General features: G+C 43.5%; 1 protein-coding gene across 1 annotated transcript; it reads left to right on the top strand.

Annotated features, from left to right (window-relative positions):
• The first annotated feature begins 14,292 nt into the window (after positions 1-14,292).
• Positions 14,293-17,963, top strand: Fabp5 (fatty acid binding protein 5). Its single transcript, NM_145878.2, has 4 exons — positions 14,293-14,408; positions 16,663-16,835; positions 17,145-17,246; positions 17,694-17,963. Exons 1-4 carry the CDS (start codon positions 14,330-14,332, stop codon positions 17,745-17,747), a joined length of 408 nt encoding a protein of 135 aa, NP_665885.2. The 5' UTR covers positions 14,293-14,329; the 3' UTR covers positions 17,748-17,963.
• The last annotated feature ends 1,231 nt before the right edge of the window (positions 17,964-19,194 follow it).

Genomic DNA, 19,194 nt, shown 5'->3' with positions numbered 1-19,194 from the left:
AGTAGAACATTACATGACACAACTGAGTCTCTGAAGAAACCAGAAATTTCCACTTCACCCGAATATTTAACAATTCACTCCTGCAAGCTCACAGGAGACAGTCTAGCATATTGCAGAGAGAAGTTACATTGACTGCCTCTGGGAACACTGTCTCCATGAGTCATATGGATCATAGACTGGTGTCAGATGATAGAAAAGAAATCGGAAAGGTGAGAGAATCACAGACAGAGAAAGAAAGAATAGAGCAAATCCACACGTGTATCAATTTATTTATGCTTGGTGTGTATTTTTCCACAAAGGCCTAGTGAGTCCCTGCTACTTCCCAGGGCTGTGATATGTACTCAGGATATGGAGTAGAAAGGACAAGTATCCAAGCAGGGAAAAAATAAAGAAATGAGAGAGAGAGAGAGAGAGAGAGAGAGAGAGAGAGAGAGAGAGAGAGAGAGAGAGGGAGAGAGAGAGAGAAGGAAGGAAGGAAGGAAGGAAGGAAGGAAGGAAGGAAGGAAGGAAGGAAGATGGGAGAATGATGTTTGGTAGAACTAATTACATTTGATTTGTGTTCTTCTCTTGAAAGAGGCTGTAATGCTATCAGAAAGGCAGTATGGCAGGGTTTTCTGGTCCTTGTTCAGTAAGTTTGCTGCGGTGGCAGGCGATTTCGGCTTTGACTTGTAACCTGACAGAGTTTACCATCCATGTTGCATATGCGAGTGTGCACCACAGCGGTAGGGAGAGTTGTTTTGTTCCCGTGTTGATGTCGTGCTGATACACTGGGGCTGAAGCACAGGAGAGGTGGGTGGTGACCTGGTTTCTTTTCAGACAAGGTCTTTCTTATCCAGGCAAAGATGACTTCAGATGGCTCGGTGATATTTGGCACACTGATGTTAAGTGGAATGTGTCCGTTTAGTAAGGCCATTTCACTTCGTAAGATAGATGACCTTTTGAGTTTTCCACTGGAGCCAACTAAGGGGAGCTTTATTAGGCTGTGCTTGGGCAGGTGGCCCTGTGCTTTGCTTGTCCTTGAGTAGACGTGTGGGTGTGGCTGGCAGTGCAGGGTGTAGGCCTGCTAGCATTTTAAGCAGATTGTCTTGTCTCATTTATGCTTGTAGGCGGTCTGGCACAAGGACAGCTCTGTAACGCCAATACGCAAGCATAGCACCAGGTAGACTGTTGCTGGGTGTTGTAGCTGGATGGAGTGTTGCCATGCTCCATCTGTTTGCCTCCAAATGTCAGCCACTGCTGGTTGGGCAGGGAGTCTTCCTTGTCTTGGATCTTGGCCTTCATATTCTCTGCAGTAACACTGGGCTTAGAAGGCATCAAGGTGATGGGATTGCCCATTGGAACCTTCATGAACACCTTCAGTCTGGTTTCTGCTGTTCAGTGCCTCCTTGAACTTTAAAGAGAAACACCATGACCATATATGTATATTAGAAGATATATATATATATCAGAATATATAGAGAGCATAGAGAATATATAGATAATATATTAGAAGTATTGTACATACATAAGCATACATTATATATATTATATATAATGCTCCTATGGCATTTCCAAGGAGTGGAGAACTCATGTGGAGAACACAAGGCTAAGTTGTGCTCCCAGACTAGCACTATCAAGCTCTCTCAATATAATTTCTAGATTCTGTTCATTGTTATCCAAAGTGTTTGAATGCTCTATGTTCTCTGTCTTATAGTAAATATATTCAATAATATATGCATCATTAACAAATGTATATCTGGGCACAGCATAACATGTAGAAAAGAGAAGAAAGGCTAAATCTTAGGAGATGAGGAAAGACTGGATGAAGGTAACAGATACAAGTTATAGAAAGATATAAAGCTAACTGTTCTTGTAGTTCTAACTGTGTTTTTGGTTTTGAAGGTGGATTAATCCTTAAAGTTATATTGAATAGTGAAATATAAATCCAACATGAAGCTCCAAAAGTTTATTCTGAATGGCTGTTGTCACTGTGTAGAAGTTCATTGAGGTTATCTGTGATTAGCACTGGAAAATTAAAATCCAGCTTTCAATTAAAGGCGATTTTCATGGCATATTGGTAGCTATATAAGCAGGAGGAAGTGGTCATTACGGGGAAGTGGCGGGGGGGAGAGTCTCTAAGTACTCAAGACTGGGATTATTCTGTCTGGTTTCATTTCTGTTGCTTTGATAAGTTATATTAACCCAATATAACTTAAAGGAGTGTGTGTAGTGGTTTGAATATGTTTGGCCCAGGGAGTGGCACTATTAGGAAGTGTGGCCTTGGAGGAAGTGTGTCACTGTGGGGGTAGGCTTTGAGGCTCCTTTGCTTAGGTTCTACTTAAGAGAAAGAGACCTCCTCTTGTTTGCCTTCTGAAGCCAGTCCATTTCTGGCTGCAGTTGGATCAAGATGTAGAACCCTCAGCTCATTCTCCAGCACTGTGTCTACCTGGATGCCTCCACGCTTCCTGGCATGATGATAATGGACTGAAACTCTGAAACTGTAAGCCAGCTCCAATTAAATGTTGTCCTTTATAAGAAAAAAAAAGAAGTTCATTGAGTTATATAGTGTTTGGGTCTGGTTAATTTCAATGTATGGTTTGTTTGTGGAATTTTTATTACAAAGTTCTTTAAAGAAAAATGTTATTAATATTTATATATCTTTCCAGGTGTGTGTCTGTGTGTGGTTGTACATGCGTACTGTGTGTGTGTGTGTGTGTGTGTGTGTGTGTGTGTGATTTAAATTAAGCTGCCCTCAAACTCAGTTTGTCAGGGTGGAAGAGGATGATCTTGAATTTCCAATCCTCCTGAGTGCTAGAGGCACAGGTCCACGTGTCACACTATTCCCAGGATCGTGCAACACTGGGCATGAAAGCCCTGGCTCCCTGTGTAGTAGGCAAGCATTTTATCCACTAGACTATGTCTTCAGTGATTTGCATTCACACTGTGCCATTTTGATTATCATGGCTTTGTAGTTTATTTTGAAAGAAAGGAATTAAGTGTCTCTAGCTTGATTCTTTTTGCCTAAGACTGTCGTAATCATTCAAGGTCTTTTCTAACTCCCCATGAAGGCTGGGGTTGTTTGTTCTTTTTGTGATAAATGCTACTGGAAATTTCATAAGGATTTTGAATCTATGGACTTTTTTGGCCATCATAGGCATGTTAACTATATTAATGCTTTTGGCCTATGAATGTAGGACATTTTCCCATTTGTTGATATTTTCTTTATAAATATTATATAGGTTTTTATTTTGTGTTTTGTGATTCTTCAAGCTATTCTTGCCTGTAGAAACCCACCCCCTCCTGTAACTGGTCATGTATCTCCTTGAGTTTCTTCCTGAATAGGCGAAGCATTATTTCTGAGACTCTTTTAGAAATACAGGTTTCAAAATTGTATCAGAGTTTATATCTACACAGGGTTGCTTCAACGCTGAGTAACTGGCTAACAATCATAGCTCATTCATAAAGTGATTAATGAAACTCATCCATCATGGCTACTGCCTGTGAGACTTGTTCTTCTTATTCTTCCACCTTAGGTACTGTCAGAAATAATTAACTTGTAGAAACATTAAAATCAAATAATAAAAAGCTAATATTGTAAAAATGGAAAGACAAGGCATGAGATTTTAAAATAACAAATGGTGACTTAAAATTTCCCATAAAAATGATGCACTTGAGTCTGCACGTTTGTGTGTGTGTGTGTGTGTGTGTGTGTGTGTGCGTGTGTGTGTGTGTGTGTGTGTGAAGGTCAGAGGTCAACATTAGAGATCTTCCTCAATCTCTCTTTATTTCCTGAGACAGGGTCTTGAATTGAACCTAGAATTTGCTGATTCCCCTAGATGGGCTAGTCTATAAACTCCAAGAATCCTCCTGTAGCTGCCTGCTAGCACTGAACTTACAAGTGTGCTGCTACACCCACGTTCAATACGTTCATCCTGGTAGATCAAGCTCAGCTCCTCGTGCTTTACAAACGGAGCATCACTCCAGCTCCAAAATGACGACCTTTCTTAAGGAAAACTAAGAAAGTGAATGGTAGCAAGCCTGAGGTCTTCTGTTTCACCTGGTATTTTTTAAGGCTTTTAATACTTGGGAATTTCAGATAAAACAATTTAAAATGATAGATTTAAAAGTTCAGTTTTTCATCTGGTGTAAGCGATACAAAACTCTGAGGACAAGTTATTATCCATGTGATTATTTGGTGATCTTAAAGCAGACTGACTTCAATTTAAGGAATCTATTGTGTAGAGTACCTTGTGGTACTTCATCTATGAACGCACAGAGAAGTCTACACATGCCGATGCTGTCTGTATGATGCTGTGTGTCAGTGAAGCATGAGTTAACATGTCCTTTCTTTTCCCTGTAATACAGCCTTTATAATCTTTATGGCATCCCACTGTTGAGGGAGAAGACATAGGGAAAAGGTTAGCAGCATGGAACTTGACTTGGATTGACTGCATATTATCCTTTCTCTGAAAAGTGTGCCTAAAAGGTGTTAGCAAGCTAGGTCTCCCACATGTCCCCAACTGTACACACTTCACTCAGAACAATGGATTAAGTTTTCCCTCCCCTAATGACCATCAAACCTGGACTGTTTCTCTTCAAATATATTTAGGTACAAGAGAATGAAGGCTGTTTGGGTCTAGATTGGTTCGGGGAACATGTTGATAAGGGAAAAATGGTTTCAGGCAAACTTTCAGAATCTATTATTTTCCACATTATGCCTATACATAATTGGGCATGCATATTATTAACATTAGGTACATTGTGGAAGAAACACAGTAAGGAAAGGATTATATAATTTAATCTGTCAATCAAAAAAGTGAATCACCCAAACAATACACCTTAGCAGTCAAACTCCTACTTTTCTTGCACCCCATAAAAATAGCCTTAAATGATAATTAGGGCCCTTGAGTAGCCTCACTCTGTATCCTGTTGTCAATCTTGACAGTGTATTTTGACAGCGTATTTCTAGTCTGTACTATTTCTGTGCTTTGAATCAAATTTCCTTGCTGTGTTTGCAAATCTCCATATGTGTAATTTTGGTCCTTTGAACAAGTGTCCAAGAAGCTGTAATCATCTGGCCAAAACCCAACTACAGACAGCAACTTCATATCTCATTAGGAATTTAGAGTTTGGGGTTATCTGATAGGTGAGAATTAATTGTCCAGTTTCTTATGTTTTTAATCCTTTTTTTCCCCGATTCATGGACTGGAAATGGGCTCTTCCCATAATTCACTGTCATAAAAATATTTTTACTATAAAATATTATAAAATTATACAAATAACTGAGAACTGCCTCAGCCAAGCCAGAGGGTAGCCACTATATCTTTCGATAATGCAAAAAACAGAAAATAGACCAGGGTACATGGATTCTTAGGAGCCCTTCTGCTGACTTTGGTTGATCTTAGACTTAATATTGTCACTATGATGTAGTATATAATATCTGGATGGGGGACAAGTTGAAGATAAAAACCACGTGACAGTTTTTGTGGTACTCTTACAATTAGACGATTTGCCTAGGTCTTGTGAAGGCGGGCACCTAGACGCCATTCTCTTGCAAGGGTAACTCTGGATTGGAAGAATTGGTCAGAACACCACTATCATCTACCCCATGTAGTCAAGCCCGACTCCAGTCCTCTAGCTCCCAGGTCTCAGCAGCTCCCCTTGATTCCCTGTTACCCTCAGATCGTGACCCACATTAGCTCAAGTGCCTGTGGATTAGATAGGGTGAGTGATATGACACCCTTTCCTCAGCCAAAAGGGTCAATCCGATAGAATGTGAAGAAAGAAAAAGACGTAGGAAGGGGGAAAAGGGACCAAAGATTGAAGGGATTACAGACATATAGCGAAGATTATTTCAACTTTTGAAGTCATTTTACCGATTTGTTGACTAAACTATGTAACAGAGAACAACTTAAGGAAGTCTCAATGTAAATCTCCATTCTATAAAGACACTGGAAGCTCACTCAAGCAGTAAGTGCTGATCAGAAGTGGCTGATCAGAGATTTCGGGCTGCAGTTAGGAGCCGTTTAAGAACTCTCCTTTCTGGCCCTGAGCATTGAAAAGGAAGGTGAACGTAAGTCTTGGTACTTGATACCCCTGCAAAGAAGTAGCAAGATTCCATGATACCATTATCATGGTCTGGAGGTGTAGATAAGAGTACAGTGCTTGCCTCACATGCTCAAGACTTTGACCCCAAGAAATGTACAAAAATTTATCCATTGAGCCAGGCTGCACATACGGCCAACTTTCTGCAGCAGTGGTTTCTCAAATAAGTGACCCACTGTGAATCACACAAAACCAATTTGAATATTTAATGAATCATATTTGCTTTCTAAGTAGACTGATATCTATAGTCTCATGTTTAAGGCAGAAATGGTTGTTACCACTGAGAAAGTTTTAAGTCTATTTAAGTCTAATTTGGAAGGGAGGATAAAAATATCTGTCTCCAAATTCAAACGCTGTCTTCTCTCTCTCTCTCTCTCTCTCTCTCTCTCTCTCTCTCTCTCTCTCTCTCTCTCTCTCTCTTTCTCTCCCGTGTGTGCGTGTGTGTGTGAGTGCATACATGTGCATGCTATTCTGAGACAGGTTCTTGCTATGTTTCCTTGGCTGAGCTTGATACTGATTACATAGCCCAGGAAGATTCTGAATGCTAAGCTGTCTTCCTGTCTCACTCTCAAGAGTGATGTGATTACAGGTGTGTGTAGGAATAGAAGAGTTGAGTTGACCTAGGTAATGCAGAGGAGAGCCAAGCATACCTGTTTCCAAGTCCTGATGAATATGTATCTGTGGGTTTGGTAGAGGTGAACAGGAGACTAAGAAGTATCTTGGAATATGCATGCCGAAGGAAAGAAAAAGATCTACCAATCTCCTGGTTTGTTCAGAGGAGCACAGAATCATCTTATGTATTGGTTATGTAGCTCTGAGCATGCCTCTAAGAGCTTATGGGATAGTCATCCCACTGCCAATTTAAAAAGATTAGAGATAGGACTTAAGTAAGTTATGAAGTATTCATGACTCTTCCTTCACTAATAAAATAAAAAGGGAACAGTGGGCCTGACCCATCAGGATTAATACTAGGAGCAAGAAGACTTCTGGGTATAGTGGATCTGATTTGAGAAATTATTAGTTATTATAGAGATCTATCAAAGCAATTATTTAATAGTGTATCTGGGTAATAAGTTTTCTGGGTAAAATCAGTAGCTCATAGGATAATAGACAGGTGGTGGTGCTGAAATATGGGGAAGGTGTAATTGGCAAGAAAAGACTTGGCTTCTTCTGATACAGAAATACTATAGAGGGTGTGTGTGTGTGTGTGTGTGTATGTGTGTGTATATGTGTGTGTGTGGTGTGTGTGTATGTGTATGTGTATACGTGTGTGTATACGTGTGTGTATATGTGTGTGGTGTATGTGTGTGTATATGTGTGTGTATGTTTGTGTGTATATGTGTGTGCATGTGTGTATGTGTGTGTGGTGTGTGTATACATGTGTGTGTATGTGTATACATGTGTGTGTATGTGTGTGTGGTGTGTGTATACATGTGTGTGTATGTGTTTGTGTGGTGTGTGTATACATGTGTGTATGTGTGTGTGTGTGGTATGTGTATATGTGTGTGTATGTGTGTGTATATGTGTGGTGTGTGTGTGTGTGTGTGTGTGTGTGTGTGTGTGTGTGTATTTGCAAGTTTTAAAGAGCAAAGGTGTCCCGCATAGGTCATATATACCAAGGTTTAGAATTGGTGATTTAGTTGGAAGCTGGGGTGAGGGAGTTAGAGGTGTTGGAGAGATTGAGATGAAGTTATCTTGCTTGGTTGCACTGTTTTTAACACTTTGAACACTGTCCATATGGAATGAAACAATTATCAGGACTATGTATTTTTTGCAATCCAGAGCCATGAGCAAGTAATAAATGTAATATCCACGAATACACATGTCTTGTTTATATGGGTTTATGTGTAAGTGAGGGAGTGTATTCATCTCATGCAGAAAGCTTTCATTCGGGACTGTTATGGCATCTGCGTTGTCTTGAAACCACTCATCCTTTGCTATCCTGACCCTTGCAACGCTTCCCTTTCCTTCTGGCCACTGCCCAGTCCAGTTCATTTAGCAACCATTTGTTCATGACCTATTATTTAAGCAATTGGTAAGTTTTAATGAGGAGCCATGCTAGCCATGTGGTAAAGGAGTAAGACTGCTTTATGGAAAACGAGAGAAGTTCTTATGTCTATTATTTTTAAAGTTCCTTAAATAGGAACAACCTTCTGACAATTAAATCAAGAGTCTTTGTTTGATGAATGGTGGTTTGTCAGGGGTCTTGGACGTGATACATTGACACACATGGGGTTTGATGTTTTGGGTGTGCCTGAGGCTGTCTGATTTCCGAACCTTGGTCTCAGCCAAGGATCTCTGCTGCTAAAGACAACTGCAGGTCTATCATCTGTCTGCCCCTAGTATTTCCCTCTGGAAGCAGCTCTAGTGGTTTTTCTTAGGGAAGCCCTGGCTGGAAGCTAGGTAAACAAAGCAAGTCAACAGCAGAACACGCCAGACTTAGGAGAGTTCACAGACTTGCTATCAAACTTCAGGAAGGCTTTAAGCTTCAACAAACACAAGCTCCAACCTTCTCACCTCCACCTTCTACTCGAAGCTTTGCTCGTGCTTTCTGGAAAGCAGGCAGATGGACAACTGCCTCTGGCAGATCAGAAAAAGTCCAATGATTAAATCAGGTAAATTTAGTGAACTTGATTCATTTCTTGCTTGTCTCCTGGACTCTTCAAAGGATGAGTTACACAAACAGATAGACGGACAGACAGAGGGACAGACCCAATCAGCTGATACTCAGTTCTCATACATGAGGTAGTATTTGAATATGACCCATGGATAAGCCCTCATAGACTCTGTCTCTAAGTTAAAGACCCAACACAATGCAAACCCAATGTGAAGATTTACATATAATATCACCATGAAGTTTGCAGGAAAATGGTGCACCTGGAAAGTGTAACATTGATCGAGGTGACCCAAACTCAGAAAGAAAAATCTCAAGTTTTCTTCCTCATATGCAGGTTCCTAGCCTATAATGTATACATGAACGTATAGAAACAGTAGTAAGTGAAGTGCAGTATTAAAATGAGGAAGGGGACAAAAAGAAGCTCATGATGAAGAAGGTACAAAGCAGGCGTGTCCGCGAGGCATCAAGGAAGAGAGGAAGCTAACTGAATTTTATAGTTTTGACTCCACCATGTTTTTTTATTTTTTAATTTGTGGTGGATATTGAAATTCAGCTTTCTGGGTATTAAAGTAGTAAGAGCTGTTGTTACACTCTGAAAGCATCCAACGTGTGTTATCAGAACTGGGATTTCAGTTCTGTTGATTGTGTGTACTGTGGGAATCAGTCATAATTAGCTAGCTGTTGAGTATGTGTGTCCCATTGACCCACTTAGAAAAGGCAACTTTTAAAAATTTGGTTTAGGGGATGGATTTTTGTAATCTGAAAATTCTCCCTTTCCCCACCTATTTAAAACTCTTCAAATCATTCTGTTATAGTGCTATTTAAAGTGTAAACTATGTTGTTATACCTAAAATAAAGTATGATGTTTAAATATAAACACAAGAATTATACTGTGTTGTTTAGGGAATAGTAAAAAGAGAAAAATCTATATATAAAGCCACCAAAACTAGATAAGATGGATGAGCTAAGAAGTGGATGCTGACAGGAACTGGATGTAGATTTCTCCTGAGAGACACAGCCAGAACATGTCAAATACAGAGGCGAATGCCAGTAGCAAACCACTGATCTCAGAACGGGACCCCCGTTGGAGGAATTAGAGAAAGGACTGAAAGAGCTGAAGGGGCTTGAGACCCCATATGAACAACAATGCCAAGCAACCAGAGCTTCCAGGGACTAAGCCACTACCCAAAGACTGTACATGGACTGACCCTGCATAGGTAGCAATGAATAGCCTAGTAAGAGCACCAGTGGAAGGGGAAGCCCTTGGTTCTGCCAAGGCTGAACCCCCAGTGTAGGGGATTGTTGGGGGTGGTGGTAAGGAGGGCAGATGGGGAGGGGAACACCCTTATAGAAGGGGAGAGAGAGGGGTTAGGGGACTGATAGACAGGAAACCAGGCAAGGGAATAACATTTGAAATGTAAATAAGAAATACCCAATTAATAAAAATGGGAAAAAAGAAGATATTTATTTTGATTATTATAGTTTAATACATCAAATTGGTCATGAACTTTGGCATCTTGTAAATAATGATATGTTACATCATGATAAACAGTTTTGAGAATTGTAAATACCCGTGAATAAAATTTCTTCTTTATTTTGTATGATTAAAAAAAAGAAAAAATCATTATAAATTGACTAGAGACTCATTTTTCCTCAAATGCTTTTTATCTACAGTCGGTCAAATATCTACATGTAGAATGCAGAGATGGAGAGAGCTAATACTGTTCTCACATAAGGATACAATCAGAAACCATTGTAAGAATAGTACAAAAATATTGAATGTGCTGAAATGAGAGTGGCCTCTTGTGGAAAGGTCACGTGTGTGGATTTGGGCATCTATCTGAAGCATGGTCCTTGGACTAGTAGTATTAACACCAGGAAGGAATTCGTAGATGAGAGTAACCGCAGGCCCTGTTCTGCACCTACTGGAGCTGAATATGCAGTCTTACAACTGTAGACTTGTCCAGACACTAAAACATGAGAAGTGTCTCTTTAGACAGATCCCACTTTACACTTAGCTCTTCTGCCTTTTAAATTTACCTTGCCGGGTACTTAGAGAATACTTAGCTATCTAAACCTGAATTACTTTGGGTGTTCTGTGCCATGATTTCTTCAATGTGGCATTCCTTCTTTTTTCTTACCAGCTGCTTTCCTGGGCCACTGATACTTACTGCCCTTAGGAGTGGTTATGGAGGAGGAGGGATCGTATGAGAGGTGCATCTGCCTACACCACAGTCACTAGGGTGTCGGAAATGAAATCACACGCTGTCTTCTAAAGCTACCTACTTGTGTCCATGAATGAGAATACCACAGGCCATCCGTGATAGTCAAATAAGGCCCAGGAGAAATATTTCACTACCACCACTAGGTGGAAATAGAGTGACTTTGAGCCTCTCGGATCAGGGCCATGAGCTATGTCTGAGTAGTCTAAGGGCTCAGAAACTTGGCACCACCATCCTCATCTGTTCCCAGGTGGGGAGAGGAAAAGCTGCAAGGAATTCTTGAGCCTTCGTTTCTTTCTACCCATAGAGATCTGAAAGTTGAAGGTCAGTCTGGGCAACTTGGTGAAACTCTCTCAAAATTGAAACAGTCAAAAGAGGGGCCATGGCTATAGCTCTGTACAGAGTCCTTCCTCACCTAGTGTATATGAGGCCCCAAATTAAGTCCCCAGGACTGCAAAAAGGAGAAAAGTTAGGTTTTAAGTAACACCCGAGGATTCAAACTATTTTTAACTACTGCCTCCCTGCTTTTTCTGTGACTTGGTTTATTATGAGAATCTAAGAATTAATATATTGGTACTGAGTCTTGGCTATCATCACCACGTTGGATCCAACACTGTATAAAACGTATCGAGACAGCACTTGGTGAGGGGGAGTCTAGACACACAGGAGGTGACCTGACTGGGACTGCTAATCTATGTGCTCTATGTCTTTCAGAACACCCTTGCTTTCTGAGATTGGAGTCTCAGGTGTGGGCATGCAGGCCTTTCCTGGGACAGTCACATGGCTAAGTCAGTGTGTAAATGGTACTGTGGGAACACTGGGGTTCCAGCCCAAAATGTGTAGTAGAAACTTGTAATAAAGGAGATACAGGCTGTGGGTCTGCTTCTCGGATTTTAATTGTGTGAGGGATTATACAATAATTAGTGTCTTGGCAGAGCGGTTGTGGCCTCTGCTCTCGCCTCCCTTACAAGCATCACGAACAAAGAACAGGCAGGTGCGGTCCTGTTTCACAAGTTATTTCGTGAGAAAGTTCTCGGTGCAGATTCCAGTTCTACTACTCGACAGCACCACCTTTCCCTAGCCTCGTTTCCTCTCCTCAGAAACTGGGATAACCTCCTCGGTAACTGCCAGGCATTAAAGTTCATTGGCATAAAGGAAGGAGCCACGTAGTGCATAGTGGAAACTCGGTAAACTGACGTTGTCTCCATGGTAATAGCCCGTCTGGGTGGTGACATTTTTCATTTCAGCCCCTGTTACCTCCAATGAGGAGTAAGATTCTGTAAAAATGACGCTTTGAGAAGCCATTCCACACAGAAGAGAACCGATGGGTTCAGTCAGTGGGATGTCAGAGCTCAGGACACATCAATAGATGACCTTAGTAGATGAAACTACGGCACCCTCTTGTATGTCTGGTATATTTGGAGCTGGTCTGAGAAGCTGCTGGTCTTTGGATAGCTTTGAAAAGATGTTCTTAAGCCAAAAAAATTTTTTAAGTATAAATTGTCGTGTGTGTGTGTGTGTATGTGTGTGTGTGTGTGTGTGTGTGTTTTCACAGGCTTGCATGCACGCAAATGTATGTGGACTGGAGGTTGACATCTTGTCTGCCACCTTGCCTTTTTAAACCACAGGGTCTCTGACTGAACGTGAAGCTTGCCCAATGGCTGGCCTGGCTGCACCAGTGAGCTCCGGTGATCTGCCCATCTATCCCTCAGTTCTAGGGTTGCAGACACTTGCACCCAGCCTTTGTGTGGGTGCTGGGGATCTGAAGTAACTTTTCACTCCTGGGGTCATTTCCTCAGCTCGGAGTTCAGCAGTACTGAAGTAAGATGCCCCTCTATTAAGAGGAGCTTGTGTGTGAATAAATTCATCTGGAGTCATTGCATATACCCAAGCGAGAGATATGGCTCAGCTGCCCTCAGACTCAGGACATTTACATGAGCCTGTAGTTGGGCGAAATTACCTAATACGTACCTGAGCCCTAACGACGCACAGGTAACTTTTTAAAAGTGACACTGAAAGTGAGAATCAGTAACTATGCGATAGGCCTTCACTCCTGGTGGATATTTTATTCTTGACTCTCACTGTGTTTTTTTTTTTTTTTTTTTTTTGGTTCTTTTTTTTTTTTTTTTTCCCCGGAGCTGGAGACCGAACCCAGGGCCTTGCGCTTCCTAGGCAAGCGCTCTGCCACTGAGCCAAATCCCCAACCTACATTTTTTTTTTTTTTTTGGTTTTTTTTTTTTTTTTTTTTTTTTTTTTTTTGGTTGACTCTCACTGTGTAATGACAACTTCAGCAGGGCATTTTGGCCACACCTGTAATGCCAGCCATTGGTAGCTGGAGACTGATGAGCAGGAGCTCAAGGTCCCTTTTGCTACATGAAGTTTGAGACTAGCCTGGGCTATATGAATTAAGTCCAGGCTTAATTCTGCCTCTCCATAACCTGTACTCACCGTACAATTCCTTGTCTCACTCTCTCATAAAATATGGCCCCTTTGTCTCCCTGTATCCGCCCCACACACCCACACTCAGGTTCTGTGGCTGGGAATGCCATCTGTCAGTGCCAGTCACCTGACTATCCTTGGAGCCTTATGTGTTGTAGGACATAAGTGCATATTGAAGTGATAAAATATGATTTTTATAGTCAATGTATTATTCTAGGCAATTTACTAATTCATAGCTGGGCCAGAAATCCTCAAAGGATGGAGGGAAATAATAGCTTTGATCCCTAACTGGGGAATTTAGTAAGGTTTTTCAGGAAATGGCAGTTACCTAAGCTCAAACTTGCTAGTTTAGTGGAGAAGACGAATTCGTAGAGCTATCTAATCTCACCTACAGGCAGACAACCAAGAGGCCCTGGTGAGGCCCTAGGAGGCGGGAGGGTGGGGTCAGAAGGTTCTTTCATGAGGGAGTTGGATGTAGGGTTGTCAAGGTTAAGGAGATTGCAGTTTATTAATTAACTCAGTAACCAGCCATTCAATTCCTATAGCGCCAGGCGATGGCTAATTAGTTCCTCCCAGGTACTTAGCAAAAGCAAAGGGGAGGCGGCAGGACGGTTGGACCACGCACGCAGGCTGTCCGCGATGGCGGTAGGGGAGGATTCCTGGGCCCGCAGGACTGTCACTAAGGGAGGCATAGGGCGCGCCAGGCGAGTCGCAGCTTGCAGGAGCTGCGGGAGACACGTGGCGTCTCAGTCCGGCGCAGACAGGGTGGCACCATCAGACCCCCGGCACAGCCCGAGGCGCAGGAGTCGGGGCGTGGCGAGAGGCGGGACCAGGCTGAGGCGCGCCTCCTATTGGCTGCCCTACACCACCCCCACAGCAAGGACGATATAAGAGCAGATGGCGCCAGGAGCCGAACAGCGCCCCCGCCACCGCGTCTCCTTGCTGCTTTTGTGCTCTCCCGCTCGCCATGGCCAGCCTTAAGGACCTGGAAGGGAAGTGGCGTCTGGTGGAAAGCCACGGGTTTGAGGACTACATGAAGGAACTAGGTGAGACTTTATCGCCGAACCCCTCCCTGGATCCTCATCCTTCTGGGGATTCGTTGGTTCCCTTTCACCACGCGGCCCCGGGAGCTGCGCGGAGCACCACGCGGTGGGTAGGATGGAGTGCCCGCCTTTGCCGCCGGCTCTGGACCTGGTGGGTCACCGCGCTTCTCTTCTTTTCTGCTTCTTGCCTCCAAGGCAGCATCTCATTGCTTCTGGTCCTTCACCGGTGCGTGCTAGCTGTACTGCTGTGAACCCCCTACAAACAGCCTCTCAGTTGCTCCTTAATATTATCCCCACTCCTTTTCCTATCTTCACCTGGTGTCAGCGTCCTGCCCCATCACCCTCTTCCGTAGTGGCAGCACTCACTCCTCTTTCCCACCTTGCCGCATCTTTTGTTCCTCGATGGATGGCGCCAGTCCCCTTCCCCCAGTCTCTGAGAGGACACGGCGTGGTAGGGCGTGGTTTCTGCAGAAGCTCTTTAGAGGCTATGAATGAGGATGCTGCTTGGATCTCATTCGCCGCAGCATCTCTCAGGTTCTCTGCTAGCCGCTGGCTGGGCGTGGCGCCCGCGGAGCTGGACAGGCGACAGCTGGTTTCATGTGGGCAAAGCGAGGAGACACCAGTCTCGAGACCGTTCTGTTCTGGTTCTTTCTCTTGATTCTGGAGGGTGAGGAGCAAGGAGAGTTGGGCTTGGCTGGAAAACTATAATCCAACTGACACAAGATGGGTGTGGCTTTGCAGCAGGCACTTGCTCCTTAAAGCCTAACCAGAGAGTGGGCAAGGTTCAAGTTCCCCCCGCACTGGAAATAGTGCTTCGTTTTTCTGTTGCCAGACGTGGACCTTTGTCATAGATGCTAGGGTTAACTGAGCAGGGATTCTCTCTGAAGAGGTACTGCTGGTAGTAAGAGGCGGCCTCAGGGGTTGCTGTTCCCAGTCTCTCTTTGACTCTGCTGATAACTCCCATGATGTTCAGAACCAGCCTTCATTCTTTCAAACATCCAACATACTATGCGGCTAAGTCTGGCTCCTGATGAACCATGTTTGGGTTTATACGATTGTCAGAATGTGAGTGTATCGGGTTTTTTGTCTTTCCTTGTCCACACTGGAAGACTAAATCATGATGAGTCTGGAAAGTGCTATTTGCTGGCCTCACCCCAGACCCGTGTGTGTGTGTGTGTGTGTGTGTGTGTGTGTGTGTGTGTGTGTGTGTGTGTGTGTGTCTGTGTGTGTGTCTGAAAGCAGCTGGGTGCTTGTGCTTGAGTGGCTAGTTCTGAGTGAGTGGCTAGTCCTTTGGATTCTGGAGTTAGGAAGGTTGTAGGCCTTACCCATAGATATTGGGCAACATGGGAAGGAGCACAGCAGGAAACTCCATGGGGACACGGAAGCCAGGCTGAGCATCCTGATAAGTTGTTCTGCTTGGGTCAGAGTCTCCTTTCTTGTGAAAATATCCTATGAATGTTACCCCTAACGACAAGTACATTAACGACTGCACAACTCAGTAATGTGGAATTTCATACCTTTGTAGCTACTGCGAATAGACAAAGTACACAAAGTCAAAATCAACTAGATAGTCAGATAGTACAGCACAGTCAGGTTCCTAATGCACAGAAAGAAAAGAACCTTACCATGGAAAATGTTGCACTGTCACACAGCTTTGAAATGGTCTTTCCCAGGGTGCATTGCCCCCTACTTACTAGCATCAGAGCCATGTTACTCACTTAAAATACTGTGCTGTCTGAACTGAAAGCTTATTTTTAAAACAGCAACTGTTTTTGTACTTATATTGTTTTGGGAACGTGGTCTCTAAGCAGCTTAGGCTGACCTTGAACTCTTGGCCCTCTTACCTCCATGCCTTGAATGCTGGAATTATATGTATGTGTCACCCTGCTGGGCCTATGTCAGCTGCCTTAGTTAAAGTTAAGGAGTAAAGTCTTGCCTGGCTTTCTGAGGACCAGTAGCTCAGTGGCTGGTAGCCGAGATTTCAAGTCATGTTGTCAGTACTGTTGACTTCGAGTTCTGTCACTTCTGGCTAAAGGTGCTTGCCCGTCTCCCGTCTGTCCAGTGGAGACGTCACCTCTGCTCGCCCCCATGAGCTCAGGGTCCCATGTGGCTCACCTGTGTGATGTGAGCAACACAGTAGATATGGACATGTCGGTGAGGGAGTGAGAACAGGCCGGCAGGTGAAGTGATTGGGAATGAGTCCTGGCTGATACTGTGCAAATGATAACCGACCCTTATGCTTTCTCCCGTCCTGCAGGAGTAGGGCTGGCTCTTAGGAAGATGGGTGCCATGGCCAAACCAGACTGCATCATTACCCTCGACGGCAACAACCTCACCGTCAAAACTGAGAGCACGGTGAAGACGACCGTGTTTTCTTGCACCTTGGGAGAGAAGTTTGATGAAACCACAGCTGATGGCAGGAAAACTGAGGTCAGCTACAACATAACTGTGAAATGACAGAGCTTCTAGAATTACAGATTACGTTGCATTAACCATGTCTGTACTTATTGCTGAGGGCTGAGGGAAAGAAAGTACTTTATGGAGTTGAATTTTGATAAATCAGTAAAAGTCCCAGGACTATGAAATGAAGACATGAGTCTCTAGATCGGAAAGTTGTATTGTGAATTAAGTCAGTATAGGGGATGGAGTACAGTGAGGGCCAGGTGAAGACATGTTGGGGTGGTGTGGGTGGTAAGGCTCCTGCACTTTGGAGATTATAAATACCTTGCATTTTTGCAGACGGTCTGCACCTTCACAGACGGTGCCCTGGTCCAGCACCAGAAGTGGGAAGGGAAAGAAAGCACGATAACGAGAAAACTGAAGGACGGGAAGATGGTGGTGGTAAGTGTTGAAGTGTTTATCATGCTGGCATTCTGGCTTGCAGCCACTTGTCACAACCATGAGAAGGAGACTTAGGAAGAAAGTATTTGAGACGCGATGTGATTCCCAGGATGTGGCTGGAGCAGTGTCTTCCTGGGCTGTGGCAGTGCTGTGAGAGCTGGCAGGCTATCAAGCAGCCCTCTCCTGGTACATATGTTTTCCCCCGTTTATCTAAAGGAAGGGCTATTTGCCAAAACCACATGAGTAATTTAGGGATCATTTCCAGTGCTGTAGTCTCCAGGATAGCAAACGTTCGTATAAACAAAACAGCAGCTCTCAGGTTGTTTCCAGTCCAGAAATCCTGATGTGTGTTCTTTCTGTTAGCAAGGTCCGCCACAAGATTTTATAGGATTCTGCCCATAACACAGGCTCTGACACCAGCCTGAGTCTGTATCTTTCTTCTTGCAGGAGTGCGTCATGAACAATGCCATCTGTACTCGGGTCTATGAGAAGGTACAATGAGGACTGGCTAACTCGTCATCCTGGACAGCAGTCAGCTGGCTGAGGGAATAAGCTCAATTCAATGAGCAGGTCGTACAGAACCACACTGCTTCACTTCTTTGGTTTTATTTTTCATGACTTTTCATCATAGACACTTTACCCGAAACCCATGTCAGACCGTTGGTTTACCCAGGATCATTCCTTTGGTTAGTAAATAAATGCGTTTGTGCTAATTCATGATATGTGCGTGGGTTCTTCCAGGAACTGGAAATTGGTGATACATTATAACAATTAGGAGTTAAAAAACTCTCCAATGTTCTTCAGGGTCATTATGGCTGATTCCTAACAGACTGTAGGTGTGGCCAACTTCTTTCTCGCAGTGAATACATGCCCAGTCATTTAAGCTTGCCCTATATCATTTGAGCTTTGTCAGCTCAAGAATTTGAGACTATTCCTATGGAAAGATAGCTACATAGATTTTATAGAATAAAAAAAGATCCAAGCTTGTATGGTGCGATTATAACATCCATAAACCCCAATGGAACTTTGATTTAGACTGTGGAGGACGTGCTGTGTTCTTGAGATCTGCTGGGTTGAGAAGATCTGAACCCTGGACAAGTGCAACACTCCCAGCTTTGCAGCGTGATGTACCACTCGTCACGAGTTATTCAGGCCCTTCAGCTCTCTGCCTGTCTGTGTGCATTTCCATTCGGAGGGACATAATGCACTACTATGTAGAGTTGAGTTTTAGTGAAACTCTCTCGCATTTACCGGTCTCAAACACGAAATACCCACAATCGACAGTTGAGAAATAGGTTATAGGTACAGATCTTTGTGTACACATTCCCCAGCACAGCATCAGAGGGTCTTGACACTGTTATCTGCATTCTGCAAATATGGGGAAGGGTGTTTGACTAGCTAACTTATTCAAGGACACAGGAAGTAGAGCTGGGTTGCAAAACTCACTTTGCTATGTGCACTTAATGTATTTGGTCACTCTCAGCATGACCTCTTCCTGGAGTTTCAGTGACCCTGAGGTTAAAAAGTCTCTTAGTGAATTCGGATTTTTCTGTGACCACCTCCCATGTGCTGGCATCTCAGATATTGCCTAAAGCTAGTCAGTCCTGTATTCCCAGTACTCAGCAGCTGGACCATGAGCTTCAGGTTAACCTGGGCTACATAACAGGACCCAGTCTCAAAAAGAAGTCCTTGCAGCTAGTTGGTAGTGTAAGTGATTTCTTGGTCACCTTAGCCCCATGCCGGCCAGTTTGGGCCCATGAGTCATAGGCACCTAGTGGGCTCTAGAAATGTGGCAACTCCGAGTTCAGCTGTACGTAATGGGATTGCAGAACTTTGGAATGAAAAGTAGACTGTCTCAATGGCTTTTCTTTGGAACAAGGGAGATAGACTTTCACCTGGGAACCAGCAACCCAGCCTCATTCTGAACGCTGGAATTGCAGTGTGCTAC

This window comes from Rattus norvegicus, chromosome 2 (genome assembly GCF_021556685.1).
Source record: "Rattus norvegicus strain SHRSP/BbbUtx chromosome 2, alternate assembly SHRSP_T2T, whole genome shotgun sequence".
Taxonomy (NCBI): Eukaryota; Metazoa; Chordata; class Mammalia; order Rodentia; family Muridae; genus Rattus; species Rattus norvegicus.
The sequence above is the reverse complement of the archived record's forward strand: the minus strand, read 5'-3'. Positions and strand labels throughout refer to the sequence as shown.